Here is a 21,643-nt window from a genome sequence, read left to right on the forward strand (position 1 = left end):
CCAGGAGCCTGCCAGCGAACCGTCCCTATGTTTCCGGGGGCTGGACATTCACCTCCACACCTGTCAGAACTCAGGGCACTCAGAGAGAATTAACATCTGGTCAAGGCCAACAACGCTCTGGCATTCATCCCCCTAAACTCCCCCGGGTCGGGACCTCAGCACACACCCCAGTGCCAGTCCTCATGTCTGCCGTGGAGGGGAGGCAGGTGGCCTGGCCCCCAGAGGGGCTCACACCCAATCACATGCTCAGACGCAGTCACCTCAGCCTGGCTGGGACCGCGCAGATGAACAAGATGGGGAGCCTTCGGGCGGGCGTCACAATTCCCAGTTGTTCCCAATCATACAGATAAATAGGAATTTACATAATTTACAAATAGTTTGTGTTCGGGGCTTATTTTGAAGCCATTTCCTGAAGACCTACATTTATTCATGAAAGCAAATACGGGATTCACCTAATGGCCTTGACCCTGGGCGGCTTTCCAGCAGCTTCCTGCAGACAAGTTCATGGCGCACGCTGCTGCTCCTTCCCAGGCCACCCCTCCCAGCTAACCAGTCTCTCCTTGTCACAAACATCAAAGCTTCTTTTTTCTTTTCCTTCTTCGTTTCCTTCTTCTTCTTCTTCAAGCACAGCTGGACCTGTCTGTCTAAGTCTTATAAGCCTCCAACTCCTCGAGTCCTGTGCAGCTAGCACTGAATCTACAGCAGCCCTCCTGGTGCCAGCACACAGCTCCGCCCTGCACATCCTGCTCTACATTAGGATCCAAGTGCGTGGCAGCAGCTGCGAGATGGACATGTGTTTACCTGCAAAGGGTTATCTTGGAGTTACTGACTCGCCAAGAGGAGTCAAGTCGAAATGTGCCAGGCCTCTCCAAACCCTCTCCAGCAGGAAGGCCACGGAGGGTGCCGGCCCAGGGCACATCTGGGATCACTGTCTCCAGAGGAAAACTGGGCTGTTTGGATGGGGATTCTTGGGGAAGGATGTACTGTTTAGGTGAGGACCCTCTGGGTGGGTTTTCTCCCCCAGGCAGGACTCATTCTTTGTCCTCAAAGAGGCAGAAATGTGAACCGTGTCGGGGCAGGAACATGGGCTGGGCAGGCCTCCTGGGGGGCTCCAGGGGCAGCAGGCGGAGGCGGGGCCCACGCCGGGCAAGCCTGTGATGGTGGAGGTCTAAAGACGGCTCTGTCTGTCTGTCCTTGACTTCAACCTACCTTGGAGAAAGGGGGCAAAAGCAAGAGGAAGAGTGTTACAGAAGGTCTCTTTCCTGGCTGAAAAAAGGCAACTTCTCCCCACCCCATTTTGAACCGATCCTCCTCGCCAGTGCTTCTCAGCAATTTCAGTGCCGGCCACACGCGGAGGAAGGTGTGACTTTCACACCAGCAGGCACTGCCGCCGGCAGCTCTCCCAGCCTAGTTCCATCTCTGATTAGCACAAGCTCAGGACAGCACAGCCTCCCCTCTGACAATCTGACTCTGGGGATTACTAACGCAAGTCTTACAAGAAAGTAGGGGCCCTGGTTTATGAGGAAAGACTTTTTCTGCCCCAGTGGAGCTTCTTCCAGGAGCTTTCCAGATCCCGGTGGATACCTGTGCCACCAAAGCAGCAAAGGCAAGGCCATGCTTTTCCTGTGCAGGGTCCTCTTGTGTCCTTGGACACACCCCCACATTCCTACCCCAGGACCTTTGCACTTATTGCTTCCTGCCTGATATTCCCTCCCTCGCTCATCCCTCTGGTTCACCCCCTCTTTTCCTTCAGGTCTTTGTGCCAATACCCTTGTCCACTCAACCCCAAATTGCAACCTTCCCTAACACTTCCTCTCCCCAACCTGGTCCCCCGGTCTCCTACATGCATCTCACCCAGTAGTTTATATATTTCTTTGTGCTTTCCTCACTATTTAAGCTCCATGAAGGCAGACTCTTTGCCTTGTTCCCTGCTGTGCCCCAGCATCAAGAACAGTGCCCAGTGCCCGGGGTGTTGCAGGTGCTCAACAATTCTTTGCTGAGCAAATGCATGAGGGGATGTATAAATGATGCAATGGATGGATGGCTTTAATCACATCCCTCCCTTGCCAAGAGGAGTTTGGGTTTGGAGCGAGGAAGAGAAGAGAAGTAAGAATAAAGAGGCAAAACAGGACCAGCTGGGGCCTGACTCACGCTCCCCAGGGACCTCTCTCTGCTGCCTCGGCCCCCCTCCTCCCTCTCCACTTTTATTATGAATGCTGACAGATCCCTCTCTGGGCCACGAGGAGCGATCTGCCACCAATTTGGAAAGCCTCCTGGATACCGAGCATGGTTTAATCTCCCCTTGATCAGTCCCTGTAGGAACTCAAGCCACCTCCAGGCTGTTCCCAGGAACATGAATTACCACCCATTGCAGCCGTGTGGGCGGGTCATCCGACAGATTGACACATACATCCAGTTGGCTGCAGGAAACCCTGAGGATCTCAGATGAAAAAGACAAGCGGGTACAAAATATAATAAAAGGAATTTGGGGAGCCACGTACTTCACCTCTATCCTGCGGCAGTGGCTGAAAAGTAAGAAAGGTTTTGTTTTGCCCGGCCAGCATGGCTCGGTGGCTGAGCATTGACCTATGAACCAGGAGGTTATGGTTCGATTCCCCATCAGGGCACATGCCCGGGTTGCAGGCCTCATCCCCACTGTGGGGCGTGCAGGAGGCAGCTGATCAATGATTTTCTCTCATCGTTGATGTTTCTATCTCTCTCCTCCCTTCCTCTCTAAAAGCAATATATATATATATATATATATATATATATATATATATATATATATATATATATGAAATGTTTTGTTTGTGTTTTTCTATAAGACCTTGGGTTGTGCGGGCCCAGGGAGAGGGGCAAGGGCTCTGAGAGGCAGTGGTCGGCTTGCTTGCCGGGTCCAATGAGCTCCAGGGCTGGACATCACTGTGTTGATGCCACAAGGGATGCCAGGGGTCAGCTCTTAAGGTGCAGGGCAGGCTGGTCAGGGGCAGGGCAAGGAGTGGCTGTCCACAGCCCTGGCCTGCTCTGTCCCCAGAGACGACTTACCAAAGGCACCACTGCCTGCCTGATATGGGGCACCCCATGTGCAGTGAGGTTCCCACTGGCCATCTCACAGGCCAGATGCCACCCCCCCCCCACGTGCCCTCGATGGTGCGACGCCTGGGAAAGCTGCGTCACCTCCTCGGATGCGGGCCTCTGTCCACCCCGCTGGCCAGCACTGCCTCTCCTTGGTCCGGTTCTTCGGCCCCTGAGTGCCTGTGGAGAGAGAGCTGGCTTAATGAAGCCACCTGAGTTTCCTGTGGCTGATTTTTCAGTGTCAAGTTATAGCTTCCTCTTCCCAGCAGGCGTACCACAGTCAGGGCACAGCCACCCCCTCACACCAGCCAGGTGCTCCGGCCTCACCTGCCCCAGGACCACTGACACCTGGGAATGATTCAAGTAGACGGGGCGCCGTACCTGCCGACAGCCAGGGTTCCGGTGCAGAAACGCTCACAGGCGGGGTCGTGGCTCGCCGCACAAGCACAGCGCAGCGTCCACTTGGAGGGCTGTGGGCTCCGCGGAAACGGCGCTGTGGACCTCCTGCTGCGGGAGTGTCCTCGGTAGCTGGACAGTCCATAGGGCACAGTCTGTCTGCAAAGCACAGAGAAGTGCCCTGGTCATGGCAGGACGAACAAGCGTGCGGCATGGCCATGTCCCAGAACCTGGGTCCACACCCTGCCCCTGCACTTGGGGTTTGAGGTTGCTTCTGCAGTGGACTGTCCACCCCTTATTACTGCTCAACCCCCAGAAAGTGTGCTGGGGCCCCGAGATGGAGAGGTGAGGAGGGCCTGAGGGAGCTAGAGGAGGACATCCCCACATCCTCCTGCAGCCAGGCTGGGGGGCGGGAAGTAGGGGGGGCAGCAGATGCCTCTTGTGGGCACCTGGCCCCTGCGGTCTTTCCTAGTCACGGTTTTCGCTGGGTAGTTCCAGTTTCCTTCCTGCACCCAAACCCCAACACAGACCTTCCCACTGACGCACATACCGGGCCCAACGATTCCAAAGTGACGCTTTCCTAACCTGCAGCCCGAGGCCAGCCTGGCACCACCCGCCTGTCCTGGAATTTCTTTATTTACTTACTTATTCATTCATTTATTTATTTAATCCTCACTGGAAGATACTTTTCCATTGATTTTTAGAGAGAATGGAAGAGAGAGGAAGAGACAGAGAGAAATATCGATATGAAAGAAACACATCGATTGGTTGGCTCCTGCATGAGTCCAGGCCTGGGAGGAGCCTGCAACCGAGGTACATGCCCTTGACTGGAATCAAACCCAGGACGCTTCGGTCCACAGGCTGACACTCCATCCACCGAGCCAAACCGGCCAGGGCTGTCTGGGAGTTTCTTCAGCGCCCACGCCAGCCTTGCAGCCGGCACTGACCGGACAACAACCATGCGAACATGGCCGCAGAGACGCATCCTGGCCTTGAACGTCACTGCCTCAAAGAGACCAACTTCAAAGGACCCTTCATGCCTGTGAGGGCGGCGACGATAGGACCCGCCTTGGGAGCAGGCCTGAGAAGAAAAAGCCTGGAACCGGTTACCAGTTTCGTTTATGGTTGGAGCTGGGAGGAGGTACCCGCCATTCAGAACAATAAGGGTTAGACCATTTTCACGCTCGAGCGCATCCACACTGTCCTGTGCAGAGCAGGCAGGGCCAGGCAGCGCCGCGGGGACGCTCAAAGCAGATGCCAGCTCATTAGGACCATTGAACGAGATTTGGAGGATAAATTGCCAACAAGTAGAGGAAACTTATGTGGCCCAAAGTCGCTTTTCCAACCCGTCTCAGTTTTCCTGCCAGTCCCCAGCGTGAACCGCCGTGGTTTCCGCGACCCCCCAGAGTCTCACCAATCATCCACCTCAAAGGGGCGCCTGACGTCCTCGCCCCACTGTCAGAGTCAAATCAAATTGAATTGACTTTAATTTGAAACACATGCCATGGAGCCTTGTTGGGATGGTGAGGCCAAGTGGGGGGTGCCCCATCTCGACCTGACACCTGGACCCCACTGCCTCCCCGCGGGGGTAGGCCATGCATTATCTGTCGCCCGTGGCAGCTCTCCCTCCGACCGAGGCTGGCCCAGTGCGGACAGCCTGAGCCACCGGCTGGAGAAAGCAGGCGGGGTCCAGTCCTGTTCTGAGCGTCACCTTTGCAAGAAAAACACAATATTTTTCTTCAGGAATGGGAAATGGGGGTGGTGGTGGGGGAGGCAAACAATGCAGACACTGTTGTGAGGCAGGACTTGGTTCGAGGAGCCTTTTCCCAGTCATGGGGCCACATTAAATCTCCCGGTGCTGACATTTAGCCCAGTCCCCCTTCCTTGGTGAAAGTCACACACAGGAACAGCAAAGCTCCTGCCTTCCCATCGACAGCGAGACCTCCTTCTGGAACCGCCCTCAGCCGGCCATGCCTTTCCGTGTGTGGAGCTCCATAACCTCCGTGAAAACGCTGCAGGGTTCCAGGCAAGAAGCAGGCAATGTGGCCTTTGTTAAGAGAGAGAGAGAGACGCTAGGCCAGTGGTTCTCAACCTCGGCTGCACATTAGAATCCCCTGGGAATCTTTTTAAAATCCTGATTTCTGGGCCTCATCCTCCGGAAATTCTGTTTCTTTGTTACTAATGTCATGGCCTCACCCCATAACAAAGAAACAGAATTTCTGGAGGATGGGGCCCAGATATCAGGATTTTAAAAAGATTCCCAGGTGATTCTAATGTGCCGCCAAGGCTGAGAACCACTGCGCTAGGCACTCTTCCAGCCGCCAAGGGCAAAGAGCTAGTATGCAAAGGGTTAGGGCAGGACTCTGTCCTCTCCCACAGGGAGAGGCAGGACCTGCTCCCAGCCCAGGTGTTTGATGTGTGCGCTCTGCTGGCCGACCCGGGACCCATCCCTAATGGGAGTTCCAGTTCCATGGCGCCCGCCTCCCACAGCTGCAGAATTGACTGGTTGTAAATCAATCTGATAAGCTCTAAGTCAGACTGTTCTATCCTTGTACCCGAACAGACACAGTTTCAAATGCCTTGCAAGGTCAGGCTTGAATTTAGAGCTCCAAGGGCCCTTGGAGCTTGTGTCGAAAGCCGGCAGACTAAGGAGATTCAGCACCTTCTCCACATGCTGCTCCATCCCACGCCCAGGGAGGCTCACCCACCCCCACAGGACACACCCCAAGCTTCCGCTACCCCTCACCTTGCCAGCCAGCGCCCCTTGGCCACTCTGTAGGCCTCAGGCTATGCACCTGGGGCCCTGATCTGTCCCTGGGTGTCGGACCCTGGAAGTGGACCTGGGGATATTTGGGTAGGAGAAGCCAGGACCCTGCATATGGAACATGGTCTAGAAGGGACAGCATGTCCCTTTAGTCCCATAGACTCCTTGCAGCGGGGTTGCAGACATGGCCAGAGGAGGGGCAGAGGCAGCCCTCCAGCCCATAGGGACCAGGGTGGGTCATGCTTGACCAGCTCACAAGTAGGAGGCAGGTCTTGCCTTTGTATCTTCCATCAACTTAGCACCAGGTTGGACAAACGGAGGCCCCTGGTTGAGCAGCTGGTAACTAATTGTGAGATAATCTAGTCCAACAACTCAAGATTCTTTCCAACCTAAAATGTCCAATAACCACAAAATTCCATTACAAAGAACTCCAACATTAGCCAAGCATTATATATATATATATATATATATATATATATATATATATATATATATATATATATATATATATATATATAGAGAGAGAGAGAGAGAGAGAGAGAGAGAGAGAGAGAGAGACCCAGTATCATTCTAAGTGTTTTTGAGATACAGAAAGGCATATGCATGTCTGTGCCTTCAGGAGTTCACAGGTCACTGGAGTATGAAAGCAGGTAAGGAAACGTTACATGCCAGTACATACGGGTATGTGCAAGATACACAGAGCACAGAGAAAGGTTATCTGTTAACTCAATCATCATGTTGTAAAACACTTACATGATGGTCACTCCACCCTGTCGACAGTTTCCTGATCTAAAAAAGGGTTGTGGGACAGATTGGCTGAGACATGTCACTGCATGGGAAATACGTGCCAGGAGTCATCAGTAAGGTTATGTTAGCTACTCTTGTTGCTTATTTGACCCAGGAATTCAAGTCAGTTGTATCAGGCAGAAATATCCCCTCTACCAAGCCTGCATTTGAGGTGTGTGACTAAGCAATAAAGCGGGGTAAGGGCAATAGAGAACTGGAGAGCCACTTGGCACTGCAATGCCGTTCTTTGCCACCCTTCCTTTCGGCTGGTCCATCAGCCACACGGCCTGTCTAACAAGCACTTGTATTTCGGTTGTCTGGCTGCTCTTTGGCATTTGCTGCTTTTTGAATGGTGAATTGGAAAGACGTAATGGTGGAACCATGAAAATGCAGTTAATACGGCTGAGAACCTTTGACTAGCATACTCTCTGCCCAATTGTCCTAGCCAATAGGGTTTGGAGCATGCAGTCCTTCATCGAGGTGGGCAGCTCTTCAACTGCGAGTGCTTAGGTTATAACTCAGAGCTCCATACTAAAGACAAGCAGGTGAGATGAACCCAGATACTCTCAGACAAAACAAGACAGCCCTCCAGCACGTGCAGATGCACTGTCTCCTGCGGTGTCTTTACGTGATAAATTGCCCCCCAACGTACATCGTCGGAACATTCATTATTCGCTCAGTGATGGTGATGTCAGAGTCTCATTTATCACTGTGCTCCTTCTTCACCACCTTTCCCCAAATGTCACATATAAACGTTATTAAATATTAACCTTTGAAATCTCCCGTATTCATTCTTTATCTGCAGCATCATACTGAAAACAATTTCTTTCTCTCTGCAAGAAGTTCTTAAATAAGGGAAGCTGACTTTAATTTTTAAGATTCTGTTTTTAAATTCAGTGCTGCCTTTTCATAAATGAATTAATGCTCTCCATCCTTCTGATCAGAATTTTAAAGGAAAGGTACCGATATTCACAGAGGCAACAAAAGGAGCTTCACTAGCCAAATTCCAAAGTCTCAGGAAAGTTATCAAATTGTCACTCTCTCAAAAACCCACTTTCAGCCTCATATTGAATGGCATTCAACAAGCAACTGCCAAGTGGTGTTTGATAAGCAGGCCCTGGACTAGACTCTGGGTGAATATCTTAGAACAAGACAGACAAGTGGCCTTGTACACACAAAGTCTTTTGTTTGTTTGTTTTGTTATCTTCACCTGAGGATGTTTCTTTTCTATTGGTTTTTAGAGAGAGTGGAAGGGAAGGAGGGACGGAGGGAGGGAGGGAGGGGAGAGAAAGAGAGAGAGAGAGAGAGAGAGAGAGAGAGAGAGAGAGAGAGAGAGAGAGAGATGAGAAAGACACATGGATTGGTTGCCTCCTGCATGCACCCCAACCTGGGCTGGGATCAAACATGAAACCCAGGTTTGTGCCCTTGACTGGGACTTGAACCTGTGACCCTTTGGTCCTTGGGCCAATGCTCTAACCACTGAACAACCGGGCAGGGCCACACAGTCTTAAATTAGTACAGAGGTCAGCAAATTGGCATTTTATGGGCTTCATTCAATTGGCAGAGGGGTTCTTTAACCTGAAAATTTCACATGAACATCTAGCTTCTCTTGATTAACTTGAAGTTATGCTAACACCAACCCCCCTCTCCAACATGTGGCAGTCATCTGGAACTCTATCACTCCATTCTGCCCCAGTCCCCACCACTCCCAGTAGCTTTACACTCGTCCTTCTTTGCTCACGTTTGTGTCTGGCCCTCATGCACATCGGAGTTTTCAATCCCTGGTCTAGTGGGATGTCCCGTAAAGCAAAGCCAGACGGGTCATATGACACAGTGACAAAATTAGCACTTGGTGCTATTTGTAAAAATAGGGTTGTTTCGATTTTAAAAACTCCAAGTTCTCCTCAACATATAGGACATCTTTACATCACAAGCAGAATGTCAAGGTGACCGGCACCTCCTTCAGTCACTTTTCCTCCTGAAAAGGGGAAGTAAAGCCTGGATTTCCTTTGGGTCCAGGGGACATATTGCCCAGAAGGCATGGCACTGAGGGCCGGTGGGCCTGTGGGCCTGTGTCCTGGTGGCTGAAAGGCAGGCAGTCAGGAGGCAGCCACAGCTGTTGGGCACCAGTGGTCATAACCACCTCTCACCAATCCCCAGAGTAAGCGCTTCAGACTCCAGTGCACTTTCTAACTACACCTGGATTTCAGATTTTATTAAATTCCTTCCTTGGCAGGCACCTGCTCGTTGAGCTTAGCAATATCTTCCTGGGCAAGGAGGTGTGGATTGCCTTCGTTTGCTATCATTTAACCTTACCCAGAAAGAGCAGCTGGCTAAGAATTTTGTTCTAAAGTAAGACACGACGGTCAAAGGCATGTACCTTGGTTGCGGGCACATCCCCAGTAGGGGGTGTGCAGGAGGCAGCTGATCAATGTTTCTCTCTCATCAATGTTTCTAACTCTCTATCCCTCTCCCTTCCTCTCTGTAAAAAATAAATAAAACATTAAAAAATTAAAGTAAGACAAGATAGAGTCACTATCGGAAGTGGCTGAACAGTCAGCAGCCTATAGAAGCATCCATTCGCTCCAACCAGCACCTAGTGGGCTTGGTTGCACGGAGACAGGACAACAAAAGCTCTGAGATAGGAGTCCCCTCTCAAAGGACTTAAAAGCCCAGGATTCACTAGAGCCTGGGGCCAACTTTGGTTGTTTTTGTCTCCGGAAATTCAATCTCTTCTCTTTGTCCTCAGGAATTACCCCTCCATCCTTGCATGAGGTCTTGGTGAGACTGTCAATCATTGTGCCTAACCTTCCCCTGGCTGAAGACTCATCAGGTGACCCATGTGGGGCAATTGGACCCTCGCTCTCCCAAGACAAGTGAGTAGAGAGCCACTCAAGATCAGAAAGTACTCAGTGCTGTTTAGTTGCATCCTTGGACCCCGAGTCCTGTCCTAGTAACTCTCCCTTCTGAGCCTGGGGCTGCTTCTCCAACTGTCTGTGTATAACATGTGTCTTTCCAACAACTTCTTTAAGCTGTGTTAGCTGGACCAGGTTTCTGTTGCTTGTGACCAGTGACCTCTAGCTGACCCGGAACTCACTTTCTTCAGATTGATGCAACCAGAATCTCTTGGGTTTCATAGCAAAACCCAGGCTCTCCCCAGGTGCCAGGGACAAGAGAGATTTCCTTCATTGCAACAAAACACACACACAAAGTGGTTCAGTATCAGAACAAAGCTCAGCACCCTCAGCTGGCTGGAGTCCTTCCTTCCCAGGTGTGCCCACTGTGCAATGTTTGGTTTGGATCAGGCTGCCTTTTACGCAGGTGGAAGCAAGCATACTACCCCAGACCCCAACACTTGGTTGACCATCGAAGTCCTATCCTCCAGCAAATGTATTTGTTGTCCACTCACCAAAGGCTGTGAACGTCTGCTGGGGCTAGGCCTCATGCCAGACAGCCCTTCGGCACCCTTCCAGCCACCAGGAAAGGAAAGCAGGCCGGCACATACGGCTCTGCTGTGACCTCGCTTCACAAACAGAAAACACACATGCACACTCTCTGGTTCTAAAGAACATAATCCAAACTTTCTGCCCACAGACACTATAGCGTGAACTGGCCATTTGTAGCTTTACTTGCACTGCAGAAAAGTCTAGAATTTTTAGGTTGGAAGACCTCAAGGCAGACTACTCAGCCAACCCCCACTCAGCCCTTGAAAAAGCCGAAAATATCAGAAAATATCAAAAGAGTGAACAATGTGCTGTGAGTTAGTGGTTACCTTTTGAAAGGATCCCCCCTCCCCGCCGCCCCCCCCATAAAAAAACAAAAACAAAAAAACTTTTGGGTTTACGCTGGACTTAACTGTTTGGGAATTTTACCAGAATCATATACATGTTCAAAGAGAATTGGGCACTGACCCCCCCCCCCCAACAGACCCAGAACAGGGGTCATTTCTGCACCTGTACCGCAGGGGTGGCTTCCTTCTTGTCCCCAGGATGGACACAGCTGGACCCTGTCCACCCAGAATCACACACAGTTTCTACCTTGTTCACCTCTGCATCCAGGACAGCTGGTAGAGGGAGGAAGGGAAAGGGAAGGAAGAAAGGAAGGGAGAAAGGAAGGCAGGGGATGGAGGGAGAGGGATGGAGGGAGGGAAAGGGAAGGAAAGAAAGAAGGAAGAAAGGAAGGGAGGGAGGGAGAGAGAGAGGGAGGGAGGTGGAGGGAGGGAAAGGGAGGGAAGAAAGGAAGGAAGGAAGGAAGGAAGGAAGGAAGGAAGGAAGGAAGGAAGGAAGGAAGGAAGGAAGGAAAGGAGGGAGGGAGGGAGAGAGGGAGGGAGGGAGGGAGGAAGGGAGGGAGGGAGGAAGGAAGGAAGGAAGGAAGGAAGGAAAGAAGGAAGGAAGGAAGGAAGGAAGGAAAGGAGGGAGGGAGGGAGAGAGGGAGGGAGGGAGGGAGGAAGGGAGGGAGGGAGGGAGGAAGGAAGGAAGGAAGGAAGGAAGGAAGGAAGGAAGGAAGGAAGGAAAGAAGGAAGGAAGGAAGGAAGGAAGGAAGGAAGGAAGGAAGGAAGGAAGGGAGGGAGGGAGGGAGGGAGGAAGGAAGGAAAGAAGGAAGGAAGGAAGGAAGGAAGGAAGGAAGGAAGGAAGGAAGGAAGGAAGGGAGGGAGGGAGGGAGGGAGGGAGGGAGGAAGGAAGGAAGGAAGGAAGGAAGGAAGGAAGGAAGGAAGGAAGGCTGAATTACCCATGATTTCTAGGCCACGCCCAATCTCTCAAGTTATCGAATTCTTGGCTCATTTACTGGTGTCCCACTATTGCTGCCCTCACCTGGCCCATCTTCGAGGGTTTTCCTGGAGAGAACACAGTCTTTAGATTAAGCGAAACAGAGGAGCTGTGTCTTGCTGACACCCCTCAGGCCACACCAGTGCCTGGAATAACCAGGTTGCACAGACAAGTGAGACATCAGAGGCGAACCCAGAGGCTTCACCCGGCTTGCAGACCCAGGTTCCTGGTCCAAATGGAAGACCAGCTCCCTGAGGGTCCCTGGGCGAGCGTCTTCCGACGGGCTGGAGGGATGAAAGGGCTGGATCCCTGGAAAGGTCGTCCAGCTCCAAACTCTCAAAGGCCCTCACTGTCACTTCAACATCCTCCACCACAGCGCCACCACAGAGCAGGCCCTGCCATAGCCGCGTGTGGGGTTCAGTCCCCGTCGAGGTAAGAGCTCCCCGGGGTCCCCACAGCTGTATTGAGAAAGCTTCCAGGTCCTGTTACCGTATAACTGAGCTGAAAATAACCCCAAAGCCAGACTGTGTCATCCGTGGCTCACGGGGACACAGACACAGTCTTCCCTGAATGCGGTGCACAAGAACGGAGGGACGTTTAATGGAAGCACAGAGGTCAGAGGAAAAACCCTTCTGAGGTTGTTGTGCAGTGTGGGACTTTGAAGTGTTACAGCTCATAAAAAAATTTAAAGCCACAAACTGCTCTGATACCTGGGGAAATGACAACGTCTACAGAACCCTCCAGATTAGCTGGGCTCCCTCCCGCTGGTACAACCCAAATGTGTCCCCCCTGAGGCAGGCTGGAGTTTCACCCCAGGCCCAGTGACCCTGAGGAATTCCAGGTCCAGTGTATAATCACGTCTGTCTGGCACAGCCTCATTATAACTTTATGCAAAGCTGCAGACAGATGGGGCCCGAAATAGTTCCCAGCCGTGGACACAGAAAGGGTAAAAGAAGGAGCAGGTATTGTTTGTAAGACGGGGGTGATTGTAGAGGGGTTTTTCAAAAATGCAGAAGCCAGCACACATCCCTCTCAGTAACGCACAAGAAGCATGAGATTCTGAAGATAAAAGTCCTAGACACACTTGCAACCAAGGGTCACACAGACTCTCGCTGTCCTCCCAGTGGAGGAGCTCGCGGCTGGTGTCATGTCCTTTTGGCAGCTGAGAGCCATAGGTCATCTCTCCAACGAAGACTTGAGTGCCTGACGAGATACACGCTTCACCTCCTGACAAGAACCAGGACGGGATTAGGGTGGGGCGGGTAAGGGAAGCCGGGAAAGCGCAGATCCTGCCGCTATTAAAAATGTTGATACTTTATCAATCGTGAAATTTCTGCACTAATTTTGATTTTTTTTTTTCCTAATCAATACAGTAACTTTTATGTCTTTGCTGCTGACTTCTTGGCATCTTTTTGTTTGCTCCTGAGAGAGAGTCCCTCGCCTCACCCTGTTCTCGACCCCGCAAAAAACCTATGGAAAGCAGAGCTATAGAACTCCAGAAAAGGCGCCCGCCCGCTTGCTGACTTGCTGCCCAGGCCGTGGGCGAAACTGTCCACTGTGGGCCATTCGTGGCATTGCCGAGAAAGGCCACGGCGCCTTCCTCCTGAAAGGAATGTTCTGCTTTTGAAACGACTGGCCAGGGCCCAGGCCCAGCCGCCCTGCTCTCAGCTGCTGTTCATTAAAGCCGCTGCTGCGTCGGCCCTGAGGCCGTACGAGCCCAGAGGTCTGTGCCTCCGGGCCTCCCACGGCCAAGTTCTCTGAGAGTTCTCCTGCTTGTCCGTTCCGGGGGGACTTCACAGATGAGCAGGAGCTGGAAGCACCCAGGAACTGCCTGGGCAAGCAGCTCATCCATATTACAGCCACTATCTGGATTTATTTTCTAAAATAAAATTGGTTCCTATTCAAAAATAGTGAGACAGTGTGTGTGCCTGCGAGTGTGTATGTGCGCCTCATCTTAAAGAACTCTATTTGCATACGAAGCATGACATAGAAGGAGAGCAGTTCATTGCCTCCTTTGGAACAGCCTCCTGTGCTCGGAATCGGAGCGGTGGCTCCCGGGCACCTGGAGGAGGAAGGGGCTGCTCCAGGCGGCCGGGACGCGCTGAGATGCTCATATCCAGTGCAGGACCCAGAGCCAGAGAGATAAACCCGCAGAGATACCTTGAGGAAAGCAGTTTGCCTCCCTGCGTCCTTTGTTTTAAATTCCTGCAGGAATAAATCACACCAGAGATGTCACAGCCTTTCATCTGCCTTCAGATTTAAGGCCAAGTTCCGAGCTGCAACGTCCCTTTCATCTAGCAGAAATCCAAATTGCCCTCTGGGGTCACACAGGGTCACGACCTTTTTGTACCAAGTTTTCTGAGTGCAAATGAAACAGCTCCAGCCTCGAGCCTCTCTTTCTTATCGAGGAGGGATCAGCTACCTTTCAACTAGGTCTGGCTTCGCACCTGCACGGCCCCTCCTCTCCTGAGACACCTCTGGGGCAGAAGAGGGGGCTTTCAGGCCGAGTGACCCCAGCAGAAAGGTCATGGTGTGAGCAGACCTCTGTAGCAAACTCTGAAATGTAGCCCCAAGGCCCTCACATTTTAAAGACAGGTTTTGCCGTGAAATGTCCTAAGAGATATACTACTCGAACTCAAAATCAGGATCTAAATACGTACTAGATTTCCAAGGAGGGGACAGAAATGGAGGAATCAGAGGGGAAAACTCATCAAATAAAACCACCATCAATCAGGCCCTGAGTTCAAGATCATTCTCAGCCTGACTGACATCATCTTCTCTTATACATCTTTATATATTTATCATTTTCCACAAACAGATGCCCATAGTATTTCCTGGGACCTCTTCCTGGTGACCCACACTTCAGATCCTGGGCAGGGTTGGGTGTCACTGAAAATGAGGGCCCCAGGGCCCCATGAGGTCCTCCAGTCTGCTCACACAAGGCTTTACATTTGCTCTGCTGGAGTCGCCAGCTATGAGCACAGAATGCAGACAGACCCCTGACCAAGATCTCAATGAGAGGCCTTTACCGAAAGGGCTCTCAACGGATCATTCAAATTTGCCTGCAATGCCAGACCCCAGTCACTGCCCGCCCCCCATTAGCAGGAGGAACCCAAGCCAGTGGCTTCAGAGAACACCAAGTCCCCTTCCACAAACACTCCAGTGTGTCCCCAGGTGAGCAGGAAGCAACAGAAAACAAGGAAGGAGGGACACACAGGGTGGGACCTGATCTCAGTGAGCCCGGAACAACCTTTGGCCACCAGCATCCCTATCAAGCTGCTTATCAGCTACAGCAGCCTGGCACACCTTTCCCAGGGTCTGTATGCAAATCGGATGCTAACAGGCCTCCCACCGAGCCCTCTAGGAGGCTGGGCAAGACCATGGTTGGATGGTCCAAGGAGGCCAACCTCAGAGGTACTTGAGAAAGAACTTTCTACTCACTGGCGTCCTCCAACCAGAGTGGGATTCGGCAGGCAGGTCACGGGCCCGGCACAGAAGTGTACAGTTACTTTACGGTCCTATCTTCCAGGTGTTGGTGCTCACTACATTCCAGACACAGTCTGAGCACGTCCCAGGGACTGTCTCATGCCATCCTCACAGCCGTCCTCACGCATCTTTCCTCGTAGGCAGCACAGTCAACATCAGCGCTGCCACTATCACCATCTGCATTGCCATGATTATCACCACAGCCAGAAACACTGTCCCTCTGCCTCCACACCTGCATCTCCATCAACAATATCCTGTCCTGGCTCACAGTGGGGTGACTGCTACTGGGTCCCTGAAATCACACAGTGGGTGCACGGCTGACCTCATGCCAGCAGGAGGCTGGGGTTCCAGGTCCTTCCATTCTGCCGGGATGGCCTACAATTTGGAAGGTCCCTTCTTGGAAACATGCTGGCACACTTTTCTGTGACAACACAGGGGGCAAAGGTGAATCTGTTGAATTGTTAGTTATTATGATTATTCTTTCTTTGGGAAGAAATAAAACCCCAAACGAAGGTCATTCCTGTTGGGCTGAGTCAGCATGGCGCACTTTGGAGCGCCTGAGGTGGCCACGCTGTTCACTATCCTAGAGCCGAACTGGTGTCTGCACCTTCCAGGGGCTGCAGCGAGAGGGTGGCACCCCCAGGCCATGTGTGAGTCAGAGCTCCCGGGGCTGGGGTCTCCCCTGAGGGTCTGTGCATCCCAAGTTGTCCAGCACAGTCATGACTTCTAACACCCTGCTCTGCTCTTTTTTTTTCAATTCATTCCTACTTACCAGCCCGTGTGGCTCGGAGCTTTGAAAACCACAGTCACTGTGCTAGCATCGCGGTGCTCCCCTCACTGCGTCCTAGGAGGGATTAACAGATGGCAGGTCCCCTCCATCCTTGGGAACAAAGTGGGGAGGAACATGGTGGGATCCGCTGGGTGTCCTGAAGCTCCATCAGCCATTTGATGGGCTAGCGCCACTCTCCAGCGCAGGGAGTGGCCAAGGGAAGCCATGAAAATCAGGCTGTCTCAGCTGCCTCCAACAGGGACAAGAAGGGCAGATGCCCAGGACAACCTGGGTTCCTCTTTGGGGGCCACGGACCTTCTGGGGGATACGATGGAAGCTATGCGCACCATCGCTGGGAAAATCCCCACTCCCACACCGGTCCGCAGGGGCGCTCGGGCCTGTGGGGAGCATCCATGCCCCTGGAACAAGAAGCCTTATTTGTGGGAGAAAGCCTCGCACACCAGCAGCTCAGCGACAGCAAAAAGCCAGGCAAGCACCCACGGGCCTGGGCCGGAGCGCTCCTGCGGGCTGCGTGCTGGCGGAGAGGGCTGACCAGTGTAGTCCGGAGAGCTGAGTGTGGGGAAAACATGGGAGAACCAGAGCGCCTCGGATCTTACGCCCAGAAGACAGTCAGGGAGTAACGGATCCCTGGGTCCTGAACCGGACGTCAACTCTCCACACGAGATGCAGAGCAGATCTCAGCACAAACCCCAGCATCCTCGTGCTGGGTAAGGCTTTGAGGTCCTGAACTGTGGCGTGGACGACGACACTCACAGCAAGCCTGCAGCCTGCAGGCACCCTTCCCGAATAAAGGAGGCGGCTGAGTCCATCTCTGCTGCCGACTGGATGAGCAGTAGGAGGAAAGACACCCAAAGCTGAGAATCACCCCAAGTTCCAGACTCTTACTAAGCATGAGGATCAAGACGTTCTGGGTTCCCAGAGCAGCCAGCAGCTGGCACAGGGAGGAAATCACACGCTGGAGGAGTTCTGAGCGCCCGGAGGGTCTGATAGAGAGGAGGGGTGACAGCTGAGAGAGACGGGCTGTGCTGCAGAGGCCTGGAGAGGGCCTCGCTGTGCCACTGCTGCGCCTTCAATGTGACTGACGAACTTTTCCGATGCTTTCATTTCTCCAAAACCCACGTCCCCTGTCCCCACAGCCCGTTTTCTCACATTGCAACTCGTCAGACGATTTAAGGCAGGGGCGGGGAGCATCCGGACCACGGCCACATACGGCCCTTGAAATCATTCAGTCTGGCCCTGCCAAGGCATTAGGGGTGAGCTAATTAAATGTTTGGCCAAATATAGCAGGCTAATGTTTAAGTTGATAATTTTGTATGGCCCTTGAATGATAGTTATAAATATCCAAATGACCCTTGGCAGGAAAAAGGTCCCCACCCCTGGTTTAAAGATAACAAATGGACCAGCCTACATATCAAGGAATGGTTTGGGGAAGGAAGGAAGAAAGCAAGGAAAGAATAAAGGAGAGAGGGAGGAAGGGAGGAAAGGAGGAAAAGAGAAAGACCATCTGGAAAAATCTTCCTTATAAAAATAATTTTGCTTGTCTAACTTCAAACTGCTCAAGTCTGGCTATTGTCATTTTTGTTTCCCAAGTAGTTCACCGGACTCCCAAACACCGTATTTAATCCCTCTCCTCGTGTTTAAAATGGCCAGGGTCAGGGAGAGAGGAAGATGTAAATCACACCGCGAGGGAAAGTTAGCACGCTGGCTGTCCGGGGAAAGTCAAAGACCCAGGCTTTGCCGTGGCATGCAAACCACTGGAAATTAGGGGGCAGGGTTCCCACAGGGCGGGGGTCTGCCTAGCCTCCGGTGCATGTCAGGGATCAGTGATGGCTGGGGGCTCAGGAACGGGCAGAGAACCAAGGTGGTCTCCGAATTCTCTCCTCTTCCCTCCTGCTCCCCTCTGCCCCAGCCCCCTGCCCCTAACTCCCGGGCTTCCTTCTTTCTCCTAGATGAATCCACAGCTTGGGATACTTGCCAAGGCAAGACTCAGCCCCACAGCTGACCGCCCTGAGTGCTGGGTTCTGAGACGCTCATTTAGCCAGATCGCAATGCCAGGAGGATCAGAAGCGTGACAAGTGTCAGGGCGATGGGGCTCTAAGAAAAGTTGCCCCTGACCACTCTCAGGGGCAGAAGGCAATCGCTGGCAGCCTGGTCTGGGAGCCCCTCAAAGGGAAGCCAGCAGGGCGGCTGCCATCCTCTCTGCTGCGGACTGACTGTGTGTAGGAGCACACACAGCCCGGCAAGCCCGTTCCGCACCCGGAAGGGCTGTGTGATTTGCGGGGCCCAGGATGAAATGCAAGTGTGGACCCTCTGGTTCAGAAATAATTAAGAAGTTCAAGACGAAACAACAGAGCATCAAACCGCGGGTAGATCCTTCCACGCCCGGGAGCCTGTGCCTGAGTCCAGGTTGCTGGGTGAGCTGCCCAGCCTGCCATTCTGGCATAACGGGGGCGGGGCTTTCCGCATCTATCCCAGATGTGGTGAGAGGTCTCACTGAAAAGTCACCTGGTTTGAAAGACATCCAATCCCTGGGCTTACCCTGCTCTGCACTTCCTTCTCCAGGAGTCCATGGAACAAGGTGGCAAGCAAGCCCATCAAAGGGGTCACCCGGATGCTCAGAGGTGAATTGACTTGGGGATGGAGGAAACCATGAGAGGCATGAATCAATGTGGCTCCCAATACAGTGAAAGCGTTGCCTTTCGGCCCAGGTTTCGAGTTCACAGCAGCCAGTGGAGAAGAATGCCCAGCAGGGAGCCGGGAGTCCCGGGGGATCCCAAGACCACGCAGGGTATGAACGCACCAGATTTAAGGGACCAGGAGGGCAAGGCCCAGCCCTCTCGCTGCAGGATGGAGCTCCAGCTCTTGCTGGGTTTCCTGCCAGTCCAGTCCAATCTGTAGGTCAGAGTGTGACCCGCATCCCCTGGGAGGGCTAGCCCAGGAGAAACAGGTCCTCTGCCCCAGGGAGTGAGCGGGGAAGCCAGCAGCCCCGCCCAGCAGAGCACTGCCATGTCCTGGGCGAGGGTCAGCTTTAGGGAGGGCATACCAGGACCGAGAATCCTTAGGGCCTGTCTGCAGCAGGGGGTGCAGGGGCCACAGGAGCCAGCACAGGGAGGGTTCCTCCGCCTCCGCCCCTAAGAGGAAAGGAGCCTGGGGAATCTCACCCTGACCTGCCAACCCTGCAAACCCCCATCCACCCCTCAGCCCCCTACTCCCCACCCACCCACCCCCAGTTCCCTGTTCCCTGACCACAGGCTGCTCTCAAGGAATTTGAAACTCCTTGGAGCCTGGCAGGGTCAGCAGCAGGGATGGCCCCGCAGCCCCTGGGGCAGGAGATACTTTTGGGGCTTCCTCTGCCTCAGCGGGCTTCTCAGGTATCTAATCCCTCTGGCTGGCTCCTGTCACCGGGAGGGGGGCTCCCCTTCCACTGGAGCAGAAACTCTGGGGTTGGGTTTCTCCCAGTCCAGGCCCTCCCAGGGGATGCGGGTCACACCCTGACCTACAGATGGGACCAGGGTGGCAGGAGACCCAGCAAGAGCTGGACTCTGGGCCAGGGCAGGCTCTGGGCTGACGGGGCTGGGGTGGGACCCGGTCCTCTGGGGTGTGAAGCTGTAGCTTGGCACAGGAGCCCCTCCCCCAGGCACAGCGCCACCCCCAGGGTTCACTCACTCGGGGGTATTGATCCAGATGATGTCCAGGTGGCAATAGTAGACGCACTCCTTGTCCTTGTAGGTGAAACACGTGCAGCGTCTGGCTCGGCGGCGTGCAGGGCTCCCCTTGGCCACCTGCTCCCCAAACCAACCTGGTCCCTGCTCCTGCCCAGGGCTCCGGGGACTTGAACCCTGCGCTGCAGTCCTGGCCACGGTCTCAATGTCCCCCTCCGATCTGGCTGCAGGCTGGGCGCCAGGCACCAATCCTGCAAGAGGCAGATTGAGGGGCCCTTGAGCTCCTGAGTGTGCATGCCCCCCCCCCCTCGGCTCCGCTTCCAAAATCCTGGCAGAGGAAGACCCCAAACTTTCTGCAAGGTTTGCAAGCTAGTTGCACTTTCCAGAAAGTCTCCAAGCAATACCAAATGTTCTGAAAAGTTTGCAAAGCTATGTGCCCAGTTTCCGAAAGTTCTCAAACTATGTGTGTACTCCAGCTTGCAAGCTATTTTCACTTTCTGCAAAGTCTGCAAGCTATTTGCACCCGCTGGAAACTTGCAAGCATTTTGCACGCTTTCTCAAAACTTTGCAATCATTTTGCAGTTTCTGAAGGGTTTGCAAACTTTTTGAAAAGTTCCCAATTTAATGAAAAACTGACCGAGGCGGCTCAGGCCACAGGTCTCCAGTCTGTGCATGGGCTACAGCAACCTCCAGAGCCCCTGAGGTAGTCCGTGCTCCGGCTTCCGCCCCCAACCTTCCCCCAGGAGCTTCCAGGGATGGCGAGCCCAGGCAAAAGGCTGCTCCCCGCAATGCACCCTTCCCCGCGCCCCCCAAGCCCAGCGTCCTTTTGTGTGCGCTGGCGCCAGAAGAGGCGCCCCGCCCCGCCCCGCTTTTACCTGCAGCGGAGGTCACTGTGAGCCCGAAGAGTAGCCACAGCCCCAGCTCCATGAACCCCGATCAGGCGCGGGAGCACCGGGCCTGGAGGACGCACTCCTGTGGCCCCAGAAGGGCTCTCGGGCCTCACCCTCCAGCTGTGGGGTTTGCGGAGGGCCTCTCACTTGCTGGGTCCCCGCTCCCGCCAGGAGTTGGCTGCAGCGGTCACAAACTTCAGAGCACGCTGTCCATCCCTGCGCACGGCGGCCGGCTGTGGGCTCAGGCTTTTCTGGCTCCCGCACCACCCCCTCGCCTCCCCGCCCCCCAGAGGGCTGGAGCTACGCGCGGGGCCTTTGAACCCGGGCGCTCCGGGGGTCTCCTAGCGCTGAGGAAGCGCTCTGAGCACAGCAGCCCCGCAGCGCACCCAGCACGGCAAGGGGTGGGGGCGGCGGCGCGCAGGCGGGTGCGGTGGGGTGGGGGCAGTACAGCTGCTGGGAGGCCACGCGAACACACACACACACACACACACACACACACACACACACACTCACACACAGACACACAGACAGGGCACACGCTTGCATTCACACTGCCTCTGCTTGCTGCTCTGCTGCCCCAGGACCTGCAGCTCCCACCCCCAGAGGACCAGGCAAGAGAGAAGGTTACTGCAGAAAGGCTGCTACCTTCCACCTCAGGCTAAGGGAAAGCGACATGTCTCACTGTTCACCTGAGGACACCTTACCGTCCTTGCACAAGGCCTGCCTGCCAGGGCCCTGGCCGTACTTTACACTCGTGACTCAGGGCACTGGCTTGTCTCCCTGCCTCTCCCAGGTGCTCAGAGCCAGTGGGTGTGGGCACTGGCTGAGAGCAAAGTCAACCAGGCAGGGTTAGCGGTCCTGGAGTGGCCTGGACTTGCTTATGGACCCTGCACAGAGGGGTGGCTTCAGAGAGAGGCAAGTCCCCTCCTTCAGAGTCCACGTGCTGGCGGCTCTCGGCTCTCCCAGCCCACCTGGGACCTGTCTTGGGCATGGAGCATGCCCAGAACAGGAGGGCTGGTCTATTTGTT

At 53.8% G+C, this 21,643-nt stretch overlaps 1 protein-coding gene across 2 annotated transcripts; it reads right to left on the reverse strand.

The window, feature by feature from the left end:
* Positions 1-1,035: 1,035 nt before the first annotated feature.
* Positions 1,036-21,063, reverse strand: EDN3 (endothelin 3). Of its 2 annotated transcripts, none has more exons than XM_059705167.1 (5): positions 20,601-21,054; positions 19,730-19,976; positions 3,457-3,630; positions 3,178-3,255; positions 1,036-1,205 (listed from the first exon to the last, which is right to left on the reverse strand). In XM_059705167.1, exons 1-5 carry the CDS (start codon positions 20,650-20,652, stop codon positions 1,169-1,171), a joined length of 588 nt encoding a protein of 195 aa, XP_059561150.1. In that variant the 5' UTR covers positions 20,653-21,054; the 3' UTR covers positions 1,036-1,168. The 2 variants fall into 2 exon arrangements, with proteins under 2 accessions (XP_059561150.1, XP_059561151.1); XM_059705168.1 differs by having other exon boundaries at positions 1,092-1,209; positions 20,601-21,063.
* Positions 21,064-21,643: the final 580 nt, after the last annotated feature.

This window comes from Myotis daubentonii, chromosome 8, assembly GCF_963259705.1.
Source record: "Myotis daubentonii chromosome 8, mMyoDau2.1, whole genome shotgun sequence".
Lineage (NCBI taxonomy): Eukaryota > Metazoa > Chordata > Mammalia > Chiroptera > Vespertilionidae > Myotis > Myotis daubentonii.

Excerpts from the sequence above, each read along its gene's own strand:
- EDN3 (XM_059705167.1), bottom strand. The coding sequence starts at position 20,652 with ATGGAGCTGGGGCTGTGGCTACTCTTCGGGCTCACAGTGACCTCCGCT. Across the intron at positions 19,977-20,600 it reads CACAGTGACCTCCGCTGCAG|GATTGGTGCCTGGCGCCCAG; the intron begins GTAAAAGCGGGG and ends TGCCTCTTGCAG. Across the intron at positions 3,631-19,729 it reads ATCTGGATCAATACCCCCGA|ACAGACTGTGCCCTATGGAC; the intron begins GTGAGTGAACCC and ends TGTGCTTTGCAG.